Source organism: Cyanistes caeruleus, chromosome 1, assembly GCF_971803275.1.
Source record: "Cyanistes caeruleus chromosome 1, bCyaCae1.hap1.1, whole genome shotgun sequence".
NCBI lineage: Eukaryota > Metazoa > Chordata > Aves > Passeriformes > Paridae > Cyanistes > Cyanistes caeruleus.
The window spans coordinates 119651908-119673685 of NC_141701.1; the positions used below are offsets into that span (position 1 = coordinate 119651908).

Here is a 21778-nt window from a genome sequence, read left to right on the forward strand (position 1 = left end):
CAGTCATCCACAAAATTGGAGCATGAGGATGTCTTTTAAGATCATCTATCTTTCTCTTTTGCCTTTTGAAGGGCAGACAGCAGTTGTAAACATTTCTGATGTCGATATACCTTGTTACCAGGCTGGCCTCTTTGCCATTTTGAAATGACAGTGTTTTTTTAAATGCACTACTCCGTGGGACAGCACAGCTAAGACAGAACTGCTCAGAGCCAGGAACCTGAACTACCACACTCTTCATATTATCACTGACATGCTTCTAGGAGCACAGCCCTTCCATTTCACTGCTTTTCTTTCCTGAGGCGTAAAAATACCCTCTAATCCTTTTCTGCTTTCTCTTCCCTGTCTCACATGCCTTCAGCCAGTATTTATTGGCTGACCTTTTGGTCACAGATCCTATATAACTGCACGCAGAATATTATTCCTGCAGCAGTTAGCTGTCCCTGCCTTCAGCTGCTAAGCCTAACAAATATACCTCAGGACCGATGATTTGTTGTCTGTTAGGGAGGCTTATAATACATGGACTGGAAAAGAAGATGAATAGTCTCTACTTGCAGTGTCTCACCATGCCCTTACCCCAAGCAGCAGCTAAAGGCAGCCGGCAGAGGTACACACAGCTCCTGCCCCAGCAGCTGTGAGCAGCCTGCTCTCACACCAGCAGTGCCAGAGCACAACAAGAATGGCAGAGAAAAAACAGAAAATTACATCAACAGGGGCTCAGCCACTGCAGAAGGTGAAGTGGCCACAGCAGTGGGACTGAGGGATGCAGTACTGAAACTCATGCACTACTCCTTTGTAATGCAGGTCAGGGTCTTGCTAAACCTGATGAATGATTTTATACAGATTGCAGCTACACTGAAAATAGTCACAACTGCTAGAGCTTGCTTATGTTAGTGGGACTGGTAAACAAAGTAATTTGCATTATAGGAAAGCTCCGTGTCAGGAGATCTCACTATAGAATTTTCCCAGGCTCATAGGGACATTGATTTTCCATGAACATAAAGGGGGGTGGTTTTCTTCTTTGTACAAGAATATCCAGCTCCTTATTGAAAGCTACAAATAGACATCACAGTGAAAGATCTCCCAAACTAAGTATGCAATTGCAAAGTTATTTAAATCTAAGCCTGTTATCTATAATCAGTGCAATGAAACACAATGGAAAAGCTCCAGCTGAAGTCTCCTTGTAATCAATAGAGCTGAAGTCACGTGTACGAATTATGACAGTGCAAGTAAAAAAATGGAACTAAACGTGTAGCATGTACAGATGACCACACGGTGGCTCTCAAGTACCAGAGATGAGCTATTTTAAACCAGGAATTGATGACCTCATAAAAATTTCAACACCTCTGGATAGGCTGTACTCACTTTTCCAGGAATTCTTGCAGACCTTGACGGCGATGGTCCACGTGATTAGGATTGTTCATATTGAAAAAGGGAGTTCGGGATGGCAGTTCAGGTAGCTGTCTTTATAAACAGGAAAAAAAATACACAGTTAAAACCAAATGTGAAACAGCAGAGAAAAATGCAGTAAGCAAATGCCAACCTCAAGCATGTGAAAATAATGGGTTATGTTTGAGAAACTTTTGAAATCGATTTAGGAACACAATGCTGACAAACGGAAGGGCTTCTCACACACCTCAAAGGGGAAAATAAATTAATCTGATTTTTCTGGTCGAGTTCTTAAGTCTGCATCCATCTCTGCTAGATTTCTTATGGTGCTTGCAAGACCTAAGCACACTGAAGAAGAACAAAGAGGAGGTACAAACACCTACACTAGATTGTTATTTCTGCTATCTGTACATAGCAGAAGAAAATATAGATCAAGTCTCTTACAAATTAGAGGGGGGGCCTCACCAAAAAAAGGCAATAAGTACAAACCACATTCTTCTGGGTTTAAAGCACATAAAATGCACTTTACAGAATAAATGTGTAAGAAACACAGGATACTTTCCAGATCTGATTTCTGCAGTTCTCTGAATTAAAATGAAACAGTCCTTCTCTCCATGCCTGACTGATTATTAAATAGCCATATATAAAGTTGCTCACATAAGCACTGCATTGCTCTGAAGCCTCTGCCGGAGCCAAAGAAATTCTCGATAGCGTCGTCTAACACAGGATGTTTTCCTTGTAAAGCATATACTGTTTGTCTGTTGGGAAATAAAAAACATTTACTTTGCAAATCAGCTTAAGCTAAAGTGCAGGCATGGTATTAACAACACATCCAAGATGTTTTACTAATGCCCGAGATACCAATGGAAAGCTTGACATTAATTCAGTTTATGTTAAGGACTGTGCTTTAACTCAAGGCAAGACTGGTGACAGTTTCTACTGCTTCTCGGGGAAATATTTTTCATTGCTTTCTTTTTAAAAGCAAGAGATTTGGATTACAGTACAACTTACAGTAACAGGAAAAATAGACCTCAGAAAAAGGTTTCAGTAGATAATGCCAATCTTTGCAGGGGAAAAAGATCTTCATCTGTTCTAGTTACAATCCTGCAAACAGCTATACAGAGTTTTTCCACTGTGCAGTCCCATTTAAGTCAAACCAAAGAAACCAATGTGACTGCTCTCTGCAAGTAGCAGCATTTGGAAATTTTCCCACAGAAGACAATTAGCTCACTAGGAAAATGCCAATTCATCAAAAGAGAAACAATCTGTGGAAATTAAATATTTTTGCCAAATTTTCCCATGGAGCATACATTTAGATGAAATCCCACATACCAGACAGGGACTCCATTAGAAAACTGCCAGTCCAGCCCACCCTCCCTGCCTGCCAGGAGCCCTAACTCCAGACAGCCACAAGATGCAGACTGTAGAGAGCACAAAGATGACAGCCTTCTGGAACAGAGGAACACACCTAGGATACCACACAGTTTAAGAAGATAAATGTTCTAAGAGCTGGGTGGAAGGGGAACTCAGCTGTCCTAAAAACCAGGCAGACTTAGTCTCCAAAACCCCTGGGACTGTGGTGGCAGGAAGCTGGATTGATGCTTAATAGCTTCGGATATGCCCAATGATGGATCATATATTTGGGTTTGGCTGGGGGAAAAGTAATACTCTTCACAGTAGCTGGGTCTGTGTTTTGGATCTGTGCTGAAAACAGTGCTGGTAACACACGGATGTTTTAGTTATTGCTGAGCAGTAACATGGCTTGCACAGAACCAAGGTCTTTTCTGCTCCTCACTCGACCCCACCCCACCAGTGAGCAGGCTGGGAGTGCATGGGAAACACAGCTGGGAAAGCTGATCCAAACTGACCAAAGGGATATTCCATACAATATGGCATCATGCTCAGCAATAAACTAGGGTGGAGGTTGGCTGGGGACTGCCACTGAGGGACTGGCTGGGCACTGGTTACTTGGTGCTGAGCATATGTTTTCATTTGCATCACTTGTCTTTCTACAGTTTTATCTATTTTTTTTTATTATTTTCTTTATTAGTATTTATATTATTACTAGTTATTATTATTATTATTTTATTATTAAAGTTATTACTACATCTCGATTATTAAACTGTTCTTATCTCAGCCTGTGAGTTTTCTCTCACCCCCCAAATTCTCTTCCCTCCATCCTGCTGGTGGGGCAGAGGGGACGTGAGCGTTAGATTGTGTGGCGCTCAGTTGCTGGCTGGACTTGAATGAAGACACATTGGGTCTAAACAACATCTCCCCAGCTCAGCAGTCACTGAGAAAGCCTTAATACACTTTCTATTCAGAGGCACTGATGTCTGTGAAACATTAATACCCACCCTGCCAAATCTACAGAATTTCTATTTACCAGAAATTAAAAATATAACTGCTTTGGAAGCAGTACTTGAAGCACACTGCAAATTTAAAAGTTTCACAACTCTGATTGCCACACAGGAGAGAAGTACTTGTCACACAGACATTTAATAAGTCATCATTTGACTGCTTGCTGTCATACACTAACTGCTTAACTCTTCCACACAGGAAGGAAATGCTTTTGGTTTTACGCCAAGCATTAACCATGCAACTTGGTGCTCTCAAATACCTCTATTTTACACTGCAATTAAAATCCTTGGATCTAGATTTGGCAAATTAGGATAACACCTTCCATATGTCATCCACCAAAGAACAACCAAGGAAACAAAATTATGTATAGGACAGACTTGAGGCATAAAAGCACCATAATGCCAAGTGAATTCCCATTAACATATGGTGGACTATAATCACAAATCCAAATGCAACTACTTCACACATCCAAGCACCACTAAATTAACATGATATGAATGTCAAGGTACACTGAAAACAACCACATTGCATCAACCAAGTAACGTGGCAAAAAGAACTGAGAAGAATTTAAAGCACAAATATCCAGGTAATAACTTGAAAAGGAAGTTGCTTTCCCATGAATACCTGAACATCAACATTCTTTTACAACTGTAAGATACCACTGACCATAACAGTCCTCTAGCTGATAAGTAAAGCTAAGAATTGTCTGTTGTAAGACATTGTGGAATGCACATGTGAACACATTAGGTTCAACCCCAGCTCTGCCAGACCTACGACATGGCCAGCGGCAAACCCCACCTTACCTGCTCCACTGCACCCCAGCTGTTAAAAAGAGAATAATAGCCTCCAGCATCCCAGAACCAGAAATTCCATTTTTATCCCAAAGATAACCCTGGCTTGGACAGAAACAGCAGTAAGAGCCCAAAGAATCTGTTCTCATATTTTAATACTTACGTGAATAAATATCTCGTAGTCTATGTAGGAATGCCATGAGTCTTCTTTCTGTATCCTGGGGTCTCGCACCAAGACAGTTACAAATTCCTGTAAGTGCATAATAAAAAGCAATTAATTTTAGAAGACAAAGGCAGCCTTAAAGACTCTCTTGATTGTTCTGCTGTTCCACAAACTACTGAGTCAGATTAAAAGATGAACTGCTGTTTTATTGAATTTTGCAACCCTATAAATGGAGAAGCATAAAGCAATGAATCATCTGAGCTACACCACATGTCTGGGAAAGTCCCTGCCAAACCGCTAGCTGAAAAGGAGTATTTCAGATGAAGTAACACTCTGAAAACTCATACATGTTTCACGCATGGGAGCTGAGAGAAACTAAAAGCCTAACATTCAAAGTCACACACATAAAGGAGGATGAGGCAGGTGTTTTAGGCTTTTCCCACATTCGTAATCAACACTGACAAAGAGTACAGCTGAAGATGCAGCACTGGGGCATTTCTGTTGCAATCTGACCATCAACCTGCCCAAGGAAGCAACACAGCTACACTGCAGAGCAAAATTCCCTATTTTGAGGGGACAATCATATAGAGTATTTGTTGTAGAAGCTGTCATATCTCGCTTACTTCCTTGTAATTTATTGTATCTATGTAATAATTTAGAGGAATCCCAAAAGAGAGAGGGCCTATGGATGTTACTGTAATGTAACTGGGCATCACTAACGTGAATTGGAAGAGACTGAAGAATTAAATGTTTCTCAATACTCCCAGCTAATGATCAAAATTTTGTTGTAGAAAAAACAAAACCAAACCACAAAATCCTGATAAATCTGTATATTCATGTTAGGATGGAAAACATTCCTTTGAAATACAAAGGTCAGAAGTGTGCTTAAATACCTGCTACTTCTGGAGCACATGCACAGGCTGCCCTACTCCAGTTGCTTAAATAAGCTATTCACCCCAAAAGCTAATCCCACCACTTAAGGAAAAGTGTATCACTTTAAGCTGTAGATATAGTCCCCCTGAGAGGAAGGCACTGCGCAAGATCTCCAGGTACAGGAATCGACTGTGGGAGGAATGACAGCGTCTCTGGTAAAAAACATGCTTTTTTTAGTACATATTTGCATAAATCAAGAAATCTTAAACTAGAAAGCTCTCAAAATGTGTCTTCCTATGCCCAAACCAAAGATATCAGAATAAAAGCTTTACTCTTCAGCCAAGTTGTCTCCTCTAACACACACTTGCATGTACCAGCACTGCAAACCTTCAGAGGACTGACAGGAGAACAATAACAGCCTTGAAAGGTGAAGATACACTTTTTCCTGAACAGCCATGGCACTATGTACGTAGCAGGGAGACATTCAAGGTCTCGATTAAATCATTTTCCTCCCTGATTTCTAGGTATTATTGCTTCAGAGACGGGGAGCCTGTTACCTGATGGCTGGACACAGCTTTTGGTTTTACGTCACTTAGCCCAGCTCCTGGTCCCAGGGGTGTTTTCTGTAAAAGTGGTGGTTACCCTTCTGCTGAGTATCATGAGCAGCTTGCCAAAGAAAGCACATTTTAAAAGCTCCTGCCACCTCTGCTGCTTCTTTCTTCACTGATGAGCATCAGAGGGCCAAGTCTCCCCTGCAGCTTTTTAACCCCATGACAGCATGACACAAGAGGAACAAATTAACAGAGCTTTAATCATTTCTACCAGCTGAGGATCATGCCTTTACTTTTACAAAATCACTAGTGAGACATATGAGAAAGTTATCTCTGCTCCAGAGAAGATATTCAGCAATGTGTTGAACACAGGAGAGGACACAATTTTTTTGGCTGTTTTTCTCCACCTGCCTCACTGTCTATAATATTTACCATACATAGGTAGGTAGGTAAAGTAGACTTTCAGACCCACTGTACTATCTTTTTATATCACAAGTTTTTGTCTCCTCAAAATTCCTATTTCCCTGTGTTCCAATCTTCTCCAAAGCTGCAACCACTTCTCAACATACTTTCTATCCTTTGCTGATAAATGCATCAGTCCTGCAAGTGGAAGAAGAGAAATTATGCCAAGAAGCTTAAACAGGACACTGCACTCTTCCTCCCCTCAACCACTGCAGCACAGGAGTCACAACCTTAGGCAGCCTGCTTATAACCTGACCCCAGTCTCCCTCCTCTCATCTACTGCTCTATCAGCTTCTTGTTGACTTTCCTTTTGTCCAGGTTCCCCACATTACCCCATTTCCAAATAACCTTCCATAACCCTCTCCTTTGTACAGAATCGAAACAGTCTTTGAAGAAATATAGTTCTTTCAAACCTTTATAATACCAAAGTATTGTGACTTAAAGTTGCTATTGGATATGCTGTCTGTCAGCTATGGCTTACCTTGCAAATCATTCCAGACCACAAGATTTACACTGGAAAACTTCTGTACACTTTTAGCTTGTAATTAACTATTCACTGAGTTTCAACATGGAGGAAGTTAAAACCCTTCAGACTCCACCTACCAAAGAAATGAGACCTGCTGTATATGCTGTGGCAGGCAGTGTCTAAGCAGGAAAGAAGTGAGGCAAAAAGAAAAATGATCTGCAGAACAGCAGAGCACCTCAGCAAAATGCAGCCCTCACACACAGTCATTGTCAGCTTTGATTTGAAACACTAGGATTTCAACAGAAGACTGGGTGTTCCTTTTTTTCCCCCCTTATTTACCTAAAAAAAGACAATACTGAGCTTAGAATGAAGCAAGATAAACAGTAAGCAACTAGAAATGAAAAATAAAAATGTACAGCCTTTCTCAAGATTTCGGGTTACTTCTCCTATTCATCTCTTGAATCCAGGAAGTGCATTCCCATTACAGATCTTTCTGCTCTGAAACAGTGGCATTGCACATATAGACTGTTTCTTCTCTTTTGACCTTTTACCTTTAAGTCTTCTCCAGAATACAAGATCCCACTGGGCAAATAGCATTGCTTTAATCAAAGCAGACCTAACCACGCAGTGTAAGTGATGATCCACTGCCAGAAAAGATGCCTATGCTTTTGCATCCCTAGAGTAAAGGCCAATATTCACATACAGGCTATGTTATTGTCCAAGCAGGGTTAGGTGGCAGAATACTCCTCTGCAAGATTGCTGTCATATGCTCAGTCCATCCTGCATTGATTGGTTACAAACAATCAGCAGATTACAGCAATGCTGGGTAATAACTGCCTTTCTCTTCTGTATGCATTCCACTCCCTCCCTATTTTGCTATAAAAATGAGGACACTCTCAATAGACATGTCTATTCTCAAGTCATGCACTGTCCACCTGGGGGAGGTGACGCTGACCTCTCCCTCCCACACACCACTTGAAGACTAACTTAATCATTTGTCACAAAACCGTATTGCAATCCAGCTGTACAACATGGGAGACTTGGTACAAAGACAACCAAGGTTTCAAGGACTTTTTTTTTGCCAGCTGAAATCCTCTACAAGTTGTATTACTGCCCTACCAAGTGCTGCTTGGTTTTTCCAGAACTGCAAATCTAGCTATTATGTCACATTACAAGTATTTTCAGTTTGGGCTTTTGTCTTTGTTGTTGTTGTTTGGGTTTTTTCCTTGGTTGTATTGTTGGGGTTTTTTAATTGAGGGGCACAATACATGCATTTGTATCAATGAATTCAAGAATGTGTCCTTGTAACACTTCAGAGCAACAGTTCTCTCAAAACCAAAATTCGCTGCTGACTGTTAAAAATGTCCAGGCTTAGGCAAGGAGGCCTCTTGTACTGGGAACAGTATACACTCAAGAGAAAGCTACTGAAAGATGTGGCACCTCCATTTATTCCTTCTCTCTGGAAACTACTAAATTCAGAGGCAAATAATTTTCTTTCCAAGCTGCTTAAGCTATGACTTTGATATGGATCCCAGCAGCCATGCTGGCCTAAACATCTTCATAAATATTCAGAATCTTCAAATCTGCCCCAAAAGTAGTCATAACTACTTAACAAGCAGGAATTGCAGAGCAGTTTCTCTGTCTGGATGTGCCTTTTAATTCCTGGCTAGACCAGCCAGTTGAAGCAGGGCACTGGTGGTATTTTGCTAGCCTGTCATCGAGGCCAGGAGCAGTCCAAGTAGATAGTCACACATAAATGACAAAACGGTCGAAGTGGCACCCAAACCTGGATTACACCTACTCCCTCGTGGATACAGATCTATGCAAAGAACATGAGTGTTGACAGCAGACTAAAAGGTGCTGTCACTGAGGTCACATAGATACTAGCATGTTAAAAGAAAATGTTCCTTTTGGATCTGCCTCAAAAGGAAGAACAACCCATAAAGGCAGCTGAAGCAAACACAAGAAATCTTTCTCTCTTTTTTCTTCCCCTTCTCTCTTTTCTTTTGTTGGATATATTTCTGCATAATGCAATGGATTCCTCAAGAAAAAGCAGAAGCCTTACTATACAGAATTTGACTGCAAAAAATGTGCCTTTCTCAGAAATCTCTAACATTTTCCTACTAGGAAAACAGGAAACCTGACATGGAAATATCTATTTTTAATATGAGGGGAAAATCTACCACAGGAAAAAGGAATAAAAAAACAATCTCACATTGGTTGATTATTTGTATTAATCATTTCAGCTGCATTTTAATTCAAATATCTATGCTCAGGATTGTATCAGGTGATGAGCTTGTGCTCCTATTACACATCTGATTAGTCAATAACCCCTGAAGAGTAATTTTCCACAAAGCTCCCAAGAAAAATAGCATATCCCACCAAGTTGCTTGTTAGTAAAAGGATCAGACACAAAGGACATGAGACTTTCCATGTTGTGGGTGTTGGCATATTCACTCCACACATGCTGTGCAGTAAAGTTGGTAAGAGACTAAGAGCTGAGACAAAATAATGTATTGAAACTTTTAATGTTCATTGGACTGAGCAGAGGAGAACATGTAAGTAGGATTCTTGTGGTCCATGCAGCTGGTAATCAGAGTTCAGACCCAGATCCAACTATTAGTCCTATAAAATATCTAAAATTGATAAAAAGAAGACTCCATCAAAATCCTTCTCTCCTGTCTGAGCCCCTTATGCACAGTCACTTACTCTGAATGAATATCTGAGTCTTCTATCAGACGTTAACAGAAGGAACTGGCACTGCATCATTCCAGAATATTCTGTATCCTGGCAACTAAAAGTATGAAGAATACAACCAATCTTTCCTGATCCATGTGAACATTAATGAAATTCAATCCACAGCTGCCAAACTTGAATCCTTTTTTATTAAAGCTTAGATATGACTTACCTGTTTTTCATGTTTTGGCGTCATCTTCACTGGTTTGTAGTAAAAAAAATCAACCTGAAAAAAATAAAACAGAACAGACATCAGATGGGTATTTAGTAATTATTTAAAGGTCAGTACCACTTTTGCTCTTAATAGATAGTGGAAAAAGCCAGGCTTAGTGCCATATATAGCAGAAAATATGTTTTGCATTACCTGTATATCAGAATTTATTCATTTTAAAAAATAACCCCTTTTTAGAAGCATTGGGCTAGTCCCCTTCTCTACATATTTGTCATATTTGATAGTCCAGTGATGCTTGCTCATCTCTGGAAGTCAGTGCTTTTCTTCTCTGTTCCAAGAACCATCTCGGGGTTTCATCCTTGTACCCACCTCCCAACATCTCCACTCAGCCAGCATTCCCAGCACACAAACACAGCCAAGGCAGTGCTGCCTGTGCCTCACTCCCAGGTGCCCAAGCACAGGTCTGCATGCCTGCAGCTGAGGTCCAGAGACTCTAAAACATTTGAGTCAAAAGAATCAAATGCCCATCTCAACCATTTTCCTGAAACTCAGCAAACTGGAGACACAAACTGCTTGGATCCTGCAGGACAGCTAAAATTCAGGCTAAGTTTCACAGCGTCAGTGTTTTCAAACCTCCATGTAGAGAAGGGTATAATTACACCAACTTGAAACATCCTGTCATTAACTTACATTTTAAACCTACTCTTACACTGAAAATCCCAGTACATTTTTAACTGTGTCTGCAGTCCAGTCCAATAAACCAGACAGTTTGCTCAGGACAGGTACCCACATGGGAAGAGCAGGACAGCTTTTTTTACTGTCCAGCTTATATACACACCACCTCCTGTTTAGTGATAAGGGAGCTTGAAGCTGCTCTTGTTACAACTACATATTTAGGTCAAGCCCAGCCAAGGAGTGTTGAACACCCCACCCCTGCCCACTGCCTCTTAGGAGCACTTTCAAATTACAAACTCCACCCATTTTAATAAAACAGGGCACAAAGATAAGCACACATACATTTCTTTGCCCAGGAAATTATTCTGAAACAAACACTTTGTTGTCAAGTTTCTATAGGGTCAGTCATATCAAAATAGGATACTCTGTTTCCAAATAAAAATGACCAAACATAAGACTTCATCCTAAAGGGTGCCCTTGTATAGTATAGACTCTATACATTGTATATATACAATACAGTCATTGTTTTGTATAGACTCCAACATAGTTCCCATCTCCATAAAGATAAAGCCATCATTTCACTTCTGTAGCTAGAATGGTACTGACAAAATAGGAATATCAAAAACACACTCAAATTTTTGTGTTTGTTTTGTCGGGTTTTTTTAACTCCATTTATGTATGCTTAACTAGTATGTATGTTCCGAGCTGAAGTTATAGAAGAGCACTCAAACACTTCTTGCTGCACAGGCTCAGCAGTGTCCAGCATCTCTGCAAGGTGGGGGTAAAAATTTAGCTCACTGGTGCTAACTGCTGTTAATGAGAAAGTATATTAGGAACTTTTGTTTTGGGGAGATAAATGGCTTTTACCTCAAAGGAGAGCATAAGCACATATCACAGATCTTTCATAGAATTGCATAATCATTTAGGTAGCCTCCAAGATCAAGTCCAACCTCTGACTGACCACTACCTTGTCCACTAGAACATGGCACTAAGGCCCATGTACAGTTGTTCCCTGAACACCTCCATGGTGACTCCACCAACACCCTGGGTGCTCCATTCCAATGCTTAACAAGCCTTTCAGTGAAAAAATTCTTCTGGAGGTCCAACCTGAGCCTCCCCTGGCACAGCTTAGGCCATATCATCTTCTCCTGTCACCAGCTGCCTGGAGAACAGGCTGATCCCCACCTGGCTACAGCCTCCTCTCAGGCAGCTGTAGGGAGCAGTAAGGTCCCCCCTGAGCCTCCTCTTCTCCAGGCTGAACAGCCACAGCTCTCTCAGCTGCTCCTCGTAGGACTCACTCTCCAGACCCTTCCCCAGCTCTGCTGCCCTTTTCTGTCCAAGAAGAACTTGAAGAATGTCCTTCTCCAAGTGAGGGACACAGAACTGGACACAGGACTCGAGGTACAGCTTCACAGTACAGACTAAAAACCCACTGCTGAGTACAGACAAAAAAAACACTGTGTTTGGCTCGGGCTGTTTGAAGAAGATTCTTTCTGCTATCTCTCCCCATTGAGTATAGTTGTAAACCTATATAGTTTGAGGTTATTGTACCCCCCCATTCTGATCTGGTTGAATGTATTGTGTTTTTTTTTCAAAGTGGCAGTTCAAATTTTTTTCCAGTTCTGTATCTTTATTCCATCAGATTCTGCAGTGTGTTTCTCTCCTGTGCATAAGCTGATTTAAGTGAGAAATTATGCAAGCCCAAAATATCTCATTCCTAACACTGCTTGCGAATGACAAGGCTGAAATAGCACGTTTTGTTTTGTCATCTGTTTTTCTAATGACCAAGTTATGTGTTGGTGCAGGTTAGCAAGAACAGCTTAAACTCCATACAGCCACCACGATTTTAAATATTTCATGGCAAAAAAATTAATATTTCAACACCAAAAAGCTTCCTAAAGTATTTAAAATACATCAGATTTTCATCAAGTAATTTAGAAAAAAAAAAAAAAATCAATAATGGAAATGCAAGCCCTGCAAAGCTGCCTTTTTTCACTGATTTCAGTGAGATTGCCCAGTCATGCTGCAGCCACTTGCAAATATACTGAATGCAAAATTCTGTCTGGTAGCAAGACATACGTCTGGGGACTTCTCTAACACATAGAGAAGCAAGTGAAGCAGAACGCAGTGAAGCCAGTGAAACTTCTGCATAAGAAGTTATCTTTTTCTCTTGAGAAAAAATTACCCAAAATACCAGTGATGGAGAAAAGCAGCCATCAGAAGACAAACAGAAGGATTTTGGTCTTTTTACTCTAAACAAAATTTTCTCTGACAGAGAAATGAACAGGTGCTGGGAAACAGAATCAAAAAAGCCAGTGGTAAATCTTTAGTTTTGATAAAACACCTTCTGGTGAGACTGGGAAACCCCTCCCCCCCCCCACTGCTTTGAGTATGTTTTTGTTCTGCTTCTGATCCATTCTCAGTCTAAAGACTTCTTTTTTCTTTTATTTGTTTCATATACTTACTAGATGAACTGCTTCTCGCAGTACATATTTTTAACGGTTCTTAATTACATAACCAACAAAACTGCCGGGGAACAGCTCCACAACTGCTAGCAACAACCACTCAAAAGCAAAAAGATTACATAGGATGAATTGCCGTACTTCCTGTGCCTAAAAAAGAATCAGGAAGAAGAGGGAGGAAAAAACATGAGTACTGTAGTGCTTTTCTTAGGGAAAACAGATAAACTGCAGTGCTCTTCTTAAGGGTAACACATAAATAATATCAAGTATTATATTTTATTTCATATTTTTGAGATTAGTTTCTATTTTAAAATCTAAATTAAAACAGATAATCTAACACTACTAGAGAAATACCCTTTTATCATGTAGATGGACTGCTCCTAAAGGAGGAAGTGATTTCTCCCCAGCGTTCCCAAACTGAAAGATGAAAATTCAAGCAGTGCAGACAAAAACCATGTCAACTTGCTCTAAGAACAGCATGAACAAATGCAAGCCCTCCTGGCTGCCTCACCAGCAGCTGTATTTAGCTGCACTGAAATTTTACAATTTCACTCATTACTGTCAAGGGGCTTATGCAATATCTTTATCTCCTCTGGGAGAGCTCATGCATTCAATGTAGTCAGAGTTTCATGAAAATATGGTGGTTGTCAGTCCATCCATCCATCCATCCATCCATCCATCCATCCATCCACCCACCTTTGGTTATTTCTAATCATATAACTAAATTACCACCTTCAGGCTTTAATGGGGAAGTGTGATTTAGTTTTAGATCTTGGTGATGATTTAAAGTACTATCCAGTCACAAGCAAAGTCCTCAGCTGTGCTTTCAAGGTTGCTCCCACCATCAGTATCAAATGAAACTTTCATTCAAGGCTTCAATATGACCAAGAGAGAGAGAAAAATTGAATCTCTAAAAGCCTGCAAGTCTTTCCTGCATTTTATGTTTTGCTCACCTTGAGACTCAAAGTAAGTCATAATAATGTTCATTTACAGCCTGTAGAAAGTTCAGCTGCAACCATACATGGAGTTCACTGTCAAAGAACATGCCCATATGCACCTGGCCACACTATATTCCTGAAAAGCAAGTGATCTGTGTGGATTTGTTAAGGAAAATACACATGCAGGGATGATGGTGGAAGGGGGAGGAACAGGACAAATAAGTAAGAGAAGTTCAGGAGAGTTCAAAAAACCCCTAAACCTATAAAAACACACTATTCTGTGTTGCCAAATTGACCACATCCTAATACAGCTTGGAATTTACAGCAATCAGGTACATGGCTATCACAGAATTACTGCTCTTGTTGATGAGAAAAATCTTATTCAAATGCTGTTCCTCAATCAGGGACTTTCAGTCAATGCAGAATAACTCAAATTCGGTGTAAGCTAATGCTTTCTACTTCACCTGTTCCACCTTAACACCTGGGGTCAAGCCAACTGTACCAACCAGAGTCGTGAGACCACTTCTGCTCCTCAGCGTCCATGAACCACATGTGAGGACTGAAACTGTGCAGGTCACAGAGCATGTTCCTCCTTTCGTCTATCCTGATGGTTATTTGCCTCACCATCCCTCAGCAAATTACTATAAGGGTCTGTTGGTCAGAAATGAAAAGAGTATGAAAGACATCAGCATGTTCATCTAAACTCCATACAACAGTCAGGAGTCCACAGCCTGCTTACTGAAGTCAACAAAATGACGTACCCCTTAAGCAAACCCTTCTCACTTTACAGGGTAAAGGTATCAGTGCTGTTATCAGAGTAGGAGCAGAATCACTCCACTGCTGAGCAAAAAACAAGCACACTGTCTAAACTGCTTTTTAAAGAAGAGTTTTCCAAACTAGTGACAGAACTCACACACCTTCCCTTCCACCACAATACAATGTAGAAAAGCACTGCTAAATACCATGCCTTTGTGGTTGCACTTGAAATTCCCAGGCACTGCTGCCCAGATGCTCAGTTAACTACTTTTTCCTATAGAATTTCACTCCATTTGGCTTCTAAACATTTGTTTATGGTCACAAGGTGTAAGACAGCTTCTCCTTAACCATTATATTAGCATTTTTCCCTAGTCAGCCACTCCCCTGTCCTGCAGTCTTCCTGACTATTAAGACTTGTTTTACCAGAAGAATTAATCTGGATCATTAAAAAAGAAAAAAAAACCAAAAAAAACCCCAATATAGTATATAAGAAATTTTCATTTGTTTCAGAGAAACTTGAGAATCAAAGAGTTAATGAAAAATACTAATTTCCCTCTACCCTCCAAAATAAATACATGACAAGGATTAGTGTCAGGCGTGGGTCACAGATTTCCAAAGACAGTGGTATTATACCATGCTTTGAACTGCTTCAAGTTAATACCATATTACTGGACAGCAGCATGACTTACATGCCAATCCTTTCTGAAATCTCTAAAAACCTAAACTAGGAAGAAGTACTAAGAAATCTGTTCAGAGTAGGAGAGAGTGTTACATGTGTCCCCATTCTCTTTTTGCTGTTGGTTGGTTTGGTTTTTTTTGGGGGAAGGGGTTTTGTTTGTTTTGGTTTTTGTTTTTAAGGCTCAAATTGCAGACATAAGCACAACCAAAGGACTTCATGCGATTTCAGTGTGTTGCTGATCTCAGAGCAACAATTACTTTGGTTTTCTCATAATAGAAACTACTGGTAAGGCTACCACTGGCATCTTTGGATTTTAGGCAATGACTACAGAACAGTAATTGTGGGTCAAGTCACTGAAAGAACAGTACATGTAAGAGTTGGTCTTGGTAATTATTTATTACTCAGGGCTAGTGTTTGCCACTCCTTCTGCAGACAACCAGGGGACCACTCAAAACTTTCCTGCAGCTCCAGCTCCTGTGTTTTCCAGGCAGCCTGTCAAGCTCGTCTGCCATGTGAGCCTGCCTTTGCTACTCTTTACAATTCTTATGGTGCCTAAGAAGTAGCCTAAACTACACAAAATTATTTTGTGGCATACATAATCACAGGTTTTGTCGCTAGGACATTTTCAGAAGGCTTACAAAGAGATAAAGCAGTCTTTGAAGGAAGCATTGGTGACCTTCAAGGTAAAGTTTCAGAAAGTGTGCTTGCTCCAGAGAGTTTTTCAGATCCCTTGAGCTAGAAGAAATCAATTCCAGAAGAAACAGCAACCTTGGCAAGCCGGCAAATTCAACTATCTTTTCAGCTGTACTCAACATGGAAAACAGTGGACGGGCACTAGTCTTCTTGCTGATACTTTAACAGAAAAGGCAGACCACTGGCACTGAAACTGAGAAGGGAAAGAAGCAAGTAATATCCAGGCTAAACCACTTGCTGGATTGCGCTGTGTACTTTGCAAGCGCCAGTTCCGTTTAGTTGCAGAAGTGATGAGTGGGGATGTGCACACTGTGCACTCGTAAACCATACACAGATCTGACGGGGTACACCAACACAGACAAATAAACCACCACTGGGCATTTTTTACATGATGCAAGTTACAAACAACACATCAGAAAGCTGTTACTTTTAGAAATCAACAAGGTAGGGGTTGTAAAGAGAGATTAATGTCTCAGCATTTCAGAGCACAGATTAAATTCCTAATAAAAATATTAAATGCTGCTTCTAAAGTAAAGTTCAGAGAATGTATACGGCTTTCTTTCCAAAATTCATGTTTTTGTCAGGAATTAAATATTTCATTGCATTAAATCAAATTAAGTTGCCTTAAAAGTAGTATCTTTCTCAAGACATGTCTGTAATAACTATTTTTCACCCAACACAGGACAAGAAGGGTTGATGGAAGCTGTATCTTTGCTGCTGAGTAAGCAGAGCAAAAGTCAGCAAATACTATGCAGTCTTATCCCTACACTTCCTTCTCTCTCTCTCAGATGCAGAGGCTGCCATCACCTGACCCTTCCCTTCCTCACTCATACACTGGAACACTTTGAATCTCATGTGCCAGAAATTTCTCATTTTTTTTGCTTATTTCGAAGCCTTTTAATTTATGATACAATTTTTGTCTGCTGCTTGAATTGCTGTCACTTAGCACATGTTTTAGCTCGGTATTTTTTCCTGCTGCAGATTTCCTTATGCTATCAAAACATCTATTTTTTTGATGTGCTACCTGCTCCAATCCAGGATGTGTTAGTGTTTGGTCTAGTGCTCAGAGAGGAAAGTAAAGGAAAAGTTACAGTTTTGGTTGCAGCCACAGATTTAGAAGTCCCAGTTTCATGACATGTGTCTGGGGAGATGGCTGGGAAAGACCCAGCACAGATATAGTAAAAATTAAAATGAACAGCTAAGCAGTAACATCCTGAGACAGACTGATCCTAAGTAGTCTGTGTAATTGCAGCTCAGAACAGTGGTTAAGATAGGAAATATTGCAGTCAATACAGTGTACCCACAAAGCATTTGGATCAACTCTCTTCAAACTGTTGTGTCCCCTGTGTCTTTTAAGTTGATCAAGCCCATGATGGACCATTACAACAGCCCAGCTGGATCAGACCTCCAGTCTTTCACACTATGGCAATTCACTCTTTGGGCTCTCCTCCCCTGAAGAATGCACCAGATGGCCCATCATTGACACCAAATCTTACTGTTGTCACATTAGTGTAGCTGCATCCACATACTGCAAACATAGTTTGTGGGCTGGGTCTATCAATCATCAAATTAACCATTTAAGAATGGATTAACAGTGAATGTGACTGGGCAGTTCACTTGTTCCACAGGCTTTGTTATTTTTCTAGATGCTAGACTGTGCCAGTGGCATGAAAACAGTATTTTGGAAGAAAATAGCTTCTAAACAGTGTTATTTATTATTAAAGCAGATAATTCTGAGAAACAAAATGGCTTTAATTGAGACTGACCAGTAAAAAAAAGCAAGCTGAAAATCAGTGATTCATCCATATACTTGGATTCTCTACTTCTAATTTATTTTTGTGCCTACTGAACAACAAGATGTGATTTTGGTTGCTTTCACCCCACTGCTGCACCCTGACTTTATAAGACTGATACCAGCTTTTGGCCAACTCCCAGCACAGGAAGCTCATCTGTGATGTGACAAACTTCTTTATGAAGTTGTGAGAGAGCAGCAGGAGGCACAGAAAATACACAAAAATGGGAGGGAGAGAAGAAAAGCAGCACTTCGGTTTGACTGCTCCGCCATCACAGCTAAGTCAAAAGAAATGGCTGGTCAGCCTGGAACAAACATTATTCAAGATAAGATAAGAGAAGCAAAGGTAGAAGACAATGCTCACAGGACAAATACAGCTCACAGCCTGCTTTCACAGTGCCTAAATCCATGTGATATCTTTCCAACAATGAATTCAAGTAGACCACTAAGTGGTCTGAACAACTTCTGCCTTCTGTAGGAGAAAGATTTCACACCCTCAGAGCAGACACTGCCGAAATGAGCAGAATGCACAGATCTGTATGGCAAGCCTACAGGAAAACAGTGGATCAAGAGGAAACTGGTTTGTGTTAAATAACGTTTATTTCAAGTTCACTTAAACGTATTTACTTCAGGCCAAAAAAACCACAATCCAATCTTAAAACAGAAACAAGTGTCAATTCATATAACCACACCAGTTAACCACTGGTTAACTAAACCACTTGAAACCTACACATTACATATGGACTTTGTGGTCCTACAGTTGTATCCATACTAAATGTCCATCACATAGCTGGTAGGATTCTGATAACCACCAACAGATCCTCTCCAGCTCTACTGGTTTGTAGAAACACAGTGATGCAGCAGGGACAATGGCATTTTGGCCCAGGGCTACGTGCAGCTCTCAGAAGGAAACTGCAGTCACGGCACCCCAATGAAACCAAACCCAGACCAAAGCAGGAGCAGAAGGTCCAGTTAGCACACCCCCCTGCAGCTGGAAGCCCACAGAAGAAAGCCCCACTGCAGGTATCAAGCCTACTCCTCACTCCCTGTAACTCTTCTGCAGAACTGACACAATTAGGTCACTTAGTGCCACTGGAGATGTAAACAACCATTACTGAGGATGCATTTCCCTTTTATACCCGAGTTTCAAATCCTGCACCACATTATGCACAGCAAGTGTTTTACTTACTCAGAAAGCACTCTGTAAATACAGTACTGTCCTTGACAGGGTCTGTATTATTGTTCTAGCAGGAAAACAGGATGGAGAATGGTTAGAGGTTTTAGTCATCTAGATTAAAAAATACAACTCTTGCAACTGTAAAAGCCAGTTATTAACTGACCGCTGAAATCCAGAATTTCATCTACATTATAGAGAATAAAGCTATTCAAGGCTGGAAAGTTATCTAACTTAGATAACTTTCCAGCCTTGATCTTTCTTAGCCAAGCTTACTGAGAAAAGACAGCACTCCTTAGAATTAAGCTTTGATACATGATCCCACTCATGGTTTTTCCACACTGCTAACAAACCTCTATTTCAGAGATGTAGGACAAGTCAATTACCACCCAAGGTTGGAATGACAGAAGCTCTAGTGATGCTCAGGTGGTCAAAATAATTCTGGAGTGTTAATTAGCATTTACAGTGTTGTTCAGATGCTGTAAGTCCCAAAGACTTATTTTTTCAAGCAAACCTATTACTCTAAGAAGAGATATTTAATGTGTACAACTCGCCTTGGTCCTAAGGATCTGTGACTCTGGAAATCCTGGAGAAAATGAAAGAATCCTTTTTTGAAAGAAAATCATTGCTTATGCACATATGCCATAGTACAAGATACTGACTTCTGACGGAAGCCTAAAGACTGCCTTATGTTTTTTTAAAGATAGTGCACAGGACTCCAAATTATCTTTATGGTTATCCTGCATTAGTTACAAGGTTTAGTGCAAATATTGATGGATAGTTTTCCTGAGAAAATCAAGATGCTTTCTTTGCAAGCTGACCTGGACTATTAACACCAACCTACCATGATTTGCATTAAACCCCTGCGATTCAGGTGTGGGAAGCTCACAAAAAAAGACCTCAGCTGGGAGAGGATCTTGCATTTCTACTCTAAGGTTAAGCACTGGATTACATACCTACTGTTGACATCTTTTTCCCAGCTGGAGGGTCAAACAGATCTTCCAACTTGGCACATTCTGTGATTCATCTTCATCTACCCAGAGAGGGGGAGACAAGGGGCTTTCTCTCATCTGGAATGAGTGATTTGCCTTCCTGCCTCCCCACCTCCAAAGAGTCATACCTGCAACCAGTGGCCAGACAGATCCAGCAAATGCCACGTAGTCCTAAATCCTTGGGCAGCACAACAACTCGTGCCTCAGCCATTAAACACCAGTCTTATTATTTCACATGTCTGAAGACATGTGAGGGTGTCTTTGGACTGTGCATGAGAGACAAGGCTGTTAGACTCAGCTGTTCTCAAAGCACGATCGCAATGACACTACGTGCCAAGGTGACTATTTATACACAAGTGCCTGGCACGTCATAGGCGCTGGCATTATCAAGATGTTCTTCAGTGCCTGGGACTTGCAGATACGTCCCTTCTCCCCATAATCACTCCCCAACACCTCCACTGCCACCTCACCTATTCACATGTCATTAGCAGAAATTAATTTCTTCTGGGAAAAGACACACTTGAGAAAACAAAGCCTTCCCCTCTGGAAAGACAACTGAAGTCATTAAAACAGAAGCTAAAGTTATGACTAATTTAAAACCATACATCACCATTACACAATTAAAACAATGATACTATTAGAAGGCAAAACTTACAACCTGGTGACTGCTGCTGTATGCAAGAAGCAAGGTAGGTGAGCAGCTAGGGCCTCCCTGTGGGAAAGGAGGAGCAGGAACTTGAAAAATGCGTGGGCAGCACACAAACAGAGGTCAGGGTAAATTACTCATTGTCAATTCTACAGTAAAATAGATGGTTTATTATAGGAGTAGAACGTCTGGCTTTGAAACGTAGTTTCAGCTATGAGTGCATCTTCCTAGACATCTCTGGTAGAGAAGAAAGGGAAAGGAAGAAGTAATTTTCTCAAGCCACAAATTCTTTCAATATCAGGAAAAAGGAATTCCTTCACACCACAAAAGAGCAGGCATGGAGCGTAAATTGCTTCCTCTTTTTATGAACAAGAGAGAAGATCCATAATGAAATCATTGCTGGTTTACCTGTTCTCAAACAAATGGAACTCCCTGGTGTGCATCCTACCCCTCAGCTTTGTGACGATCTGTAACACCAGGCACATGAAGACACTGAGCAAAGAGAAACTCCCATCAATCTGATCAAGTACTTCTTTTCGAACCAGGTCCACAGAGTGATGCTTTTTGTAATAGCTTTTTCAAGGTTCATATCTATTGATGAATTCACTTACCACACTGGGAGACAGTTTGACAAAAGTCATGCTGAGGTACCAGTGGAACAATGTGCAGTGCTGCTGTACTGTGGACACCTTGAGCAACACCTGCACAGCGTCGATCCAGAGACATACCCTGTTTAACTGCAGACTTTCAGCAAAGCAGAGGAAAACAAGCAAGAACATAGTATGTGTGTTATTTATGTCTGTCCCCTAAGTACTGAAGGAGTTAGTGCACCAGGGAGCAAGTCAAGGACAGCACAAAGGCTTGCAGACAGCTCTCCTTTCTCTGTGGAGAACAGGCCAAACAAAATCAGAAGGGAAACTGAAACCAGCAGCCCTGAGGACATTTAAGGGTTCTGTGAAAACATTTCACTAATTAGGCCTCAAGAAGAAAAATACTGGTTTGAATTTCTC

General features: G+C 40.7%; 1 protein-coding gene across 19 annotated transcripts in view; it reads right to left on the reverse strand.

Annotated features, from left to right (window-relative positions):
• SNX10 (sorting nexin 10) overlaps window positions 1-21778 on the reverse strand; it is a 35461-nt gene that overhangs the window by 9452 nt on the left and 4231 nt on the right. For 2 of the 19 annotated variants that reach the window (XM_086853305.1, XM_086853299.1), the window contains exons 2-7: window positions 14543-14687; window positions 13102-13248; window positions 9962-10015; window positions 4702-4788; window positions 2044-2144; window positions 1363-1461 (exon numbers count right to left, since the gene is read on the reverse strand). In XM_086853305.1, coding sequence (XP_086709431.1) covers window positions 1363-1461; window positions 2044-2144; window positions 4702-4788; window positions 9962-9985 — 311 coding nt within the window. In that variant the 5' untranslated portion in view covers window positions 9986-10015; window positions 13102-13248; window positions 14543-14687. Of the gene's footprint in view, window positions 1-1362; window positions 1462-2043; window positions 2145-4701; window positions 4789-9762; window positions 9848-9961; window positions 10016-13101; window positions 13249-14051; window positions 14688-20086; window positions 20451-20592; window positions 20832-21176; window positions 21261-21778 lie in introns of those variants that run through there. The other 17 variants (XM_086853228.1, XM_086853286.1, XM_086853218.1 and 14 more) reach the window with 17 other exon arrangements.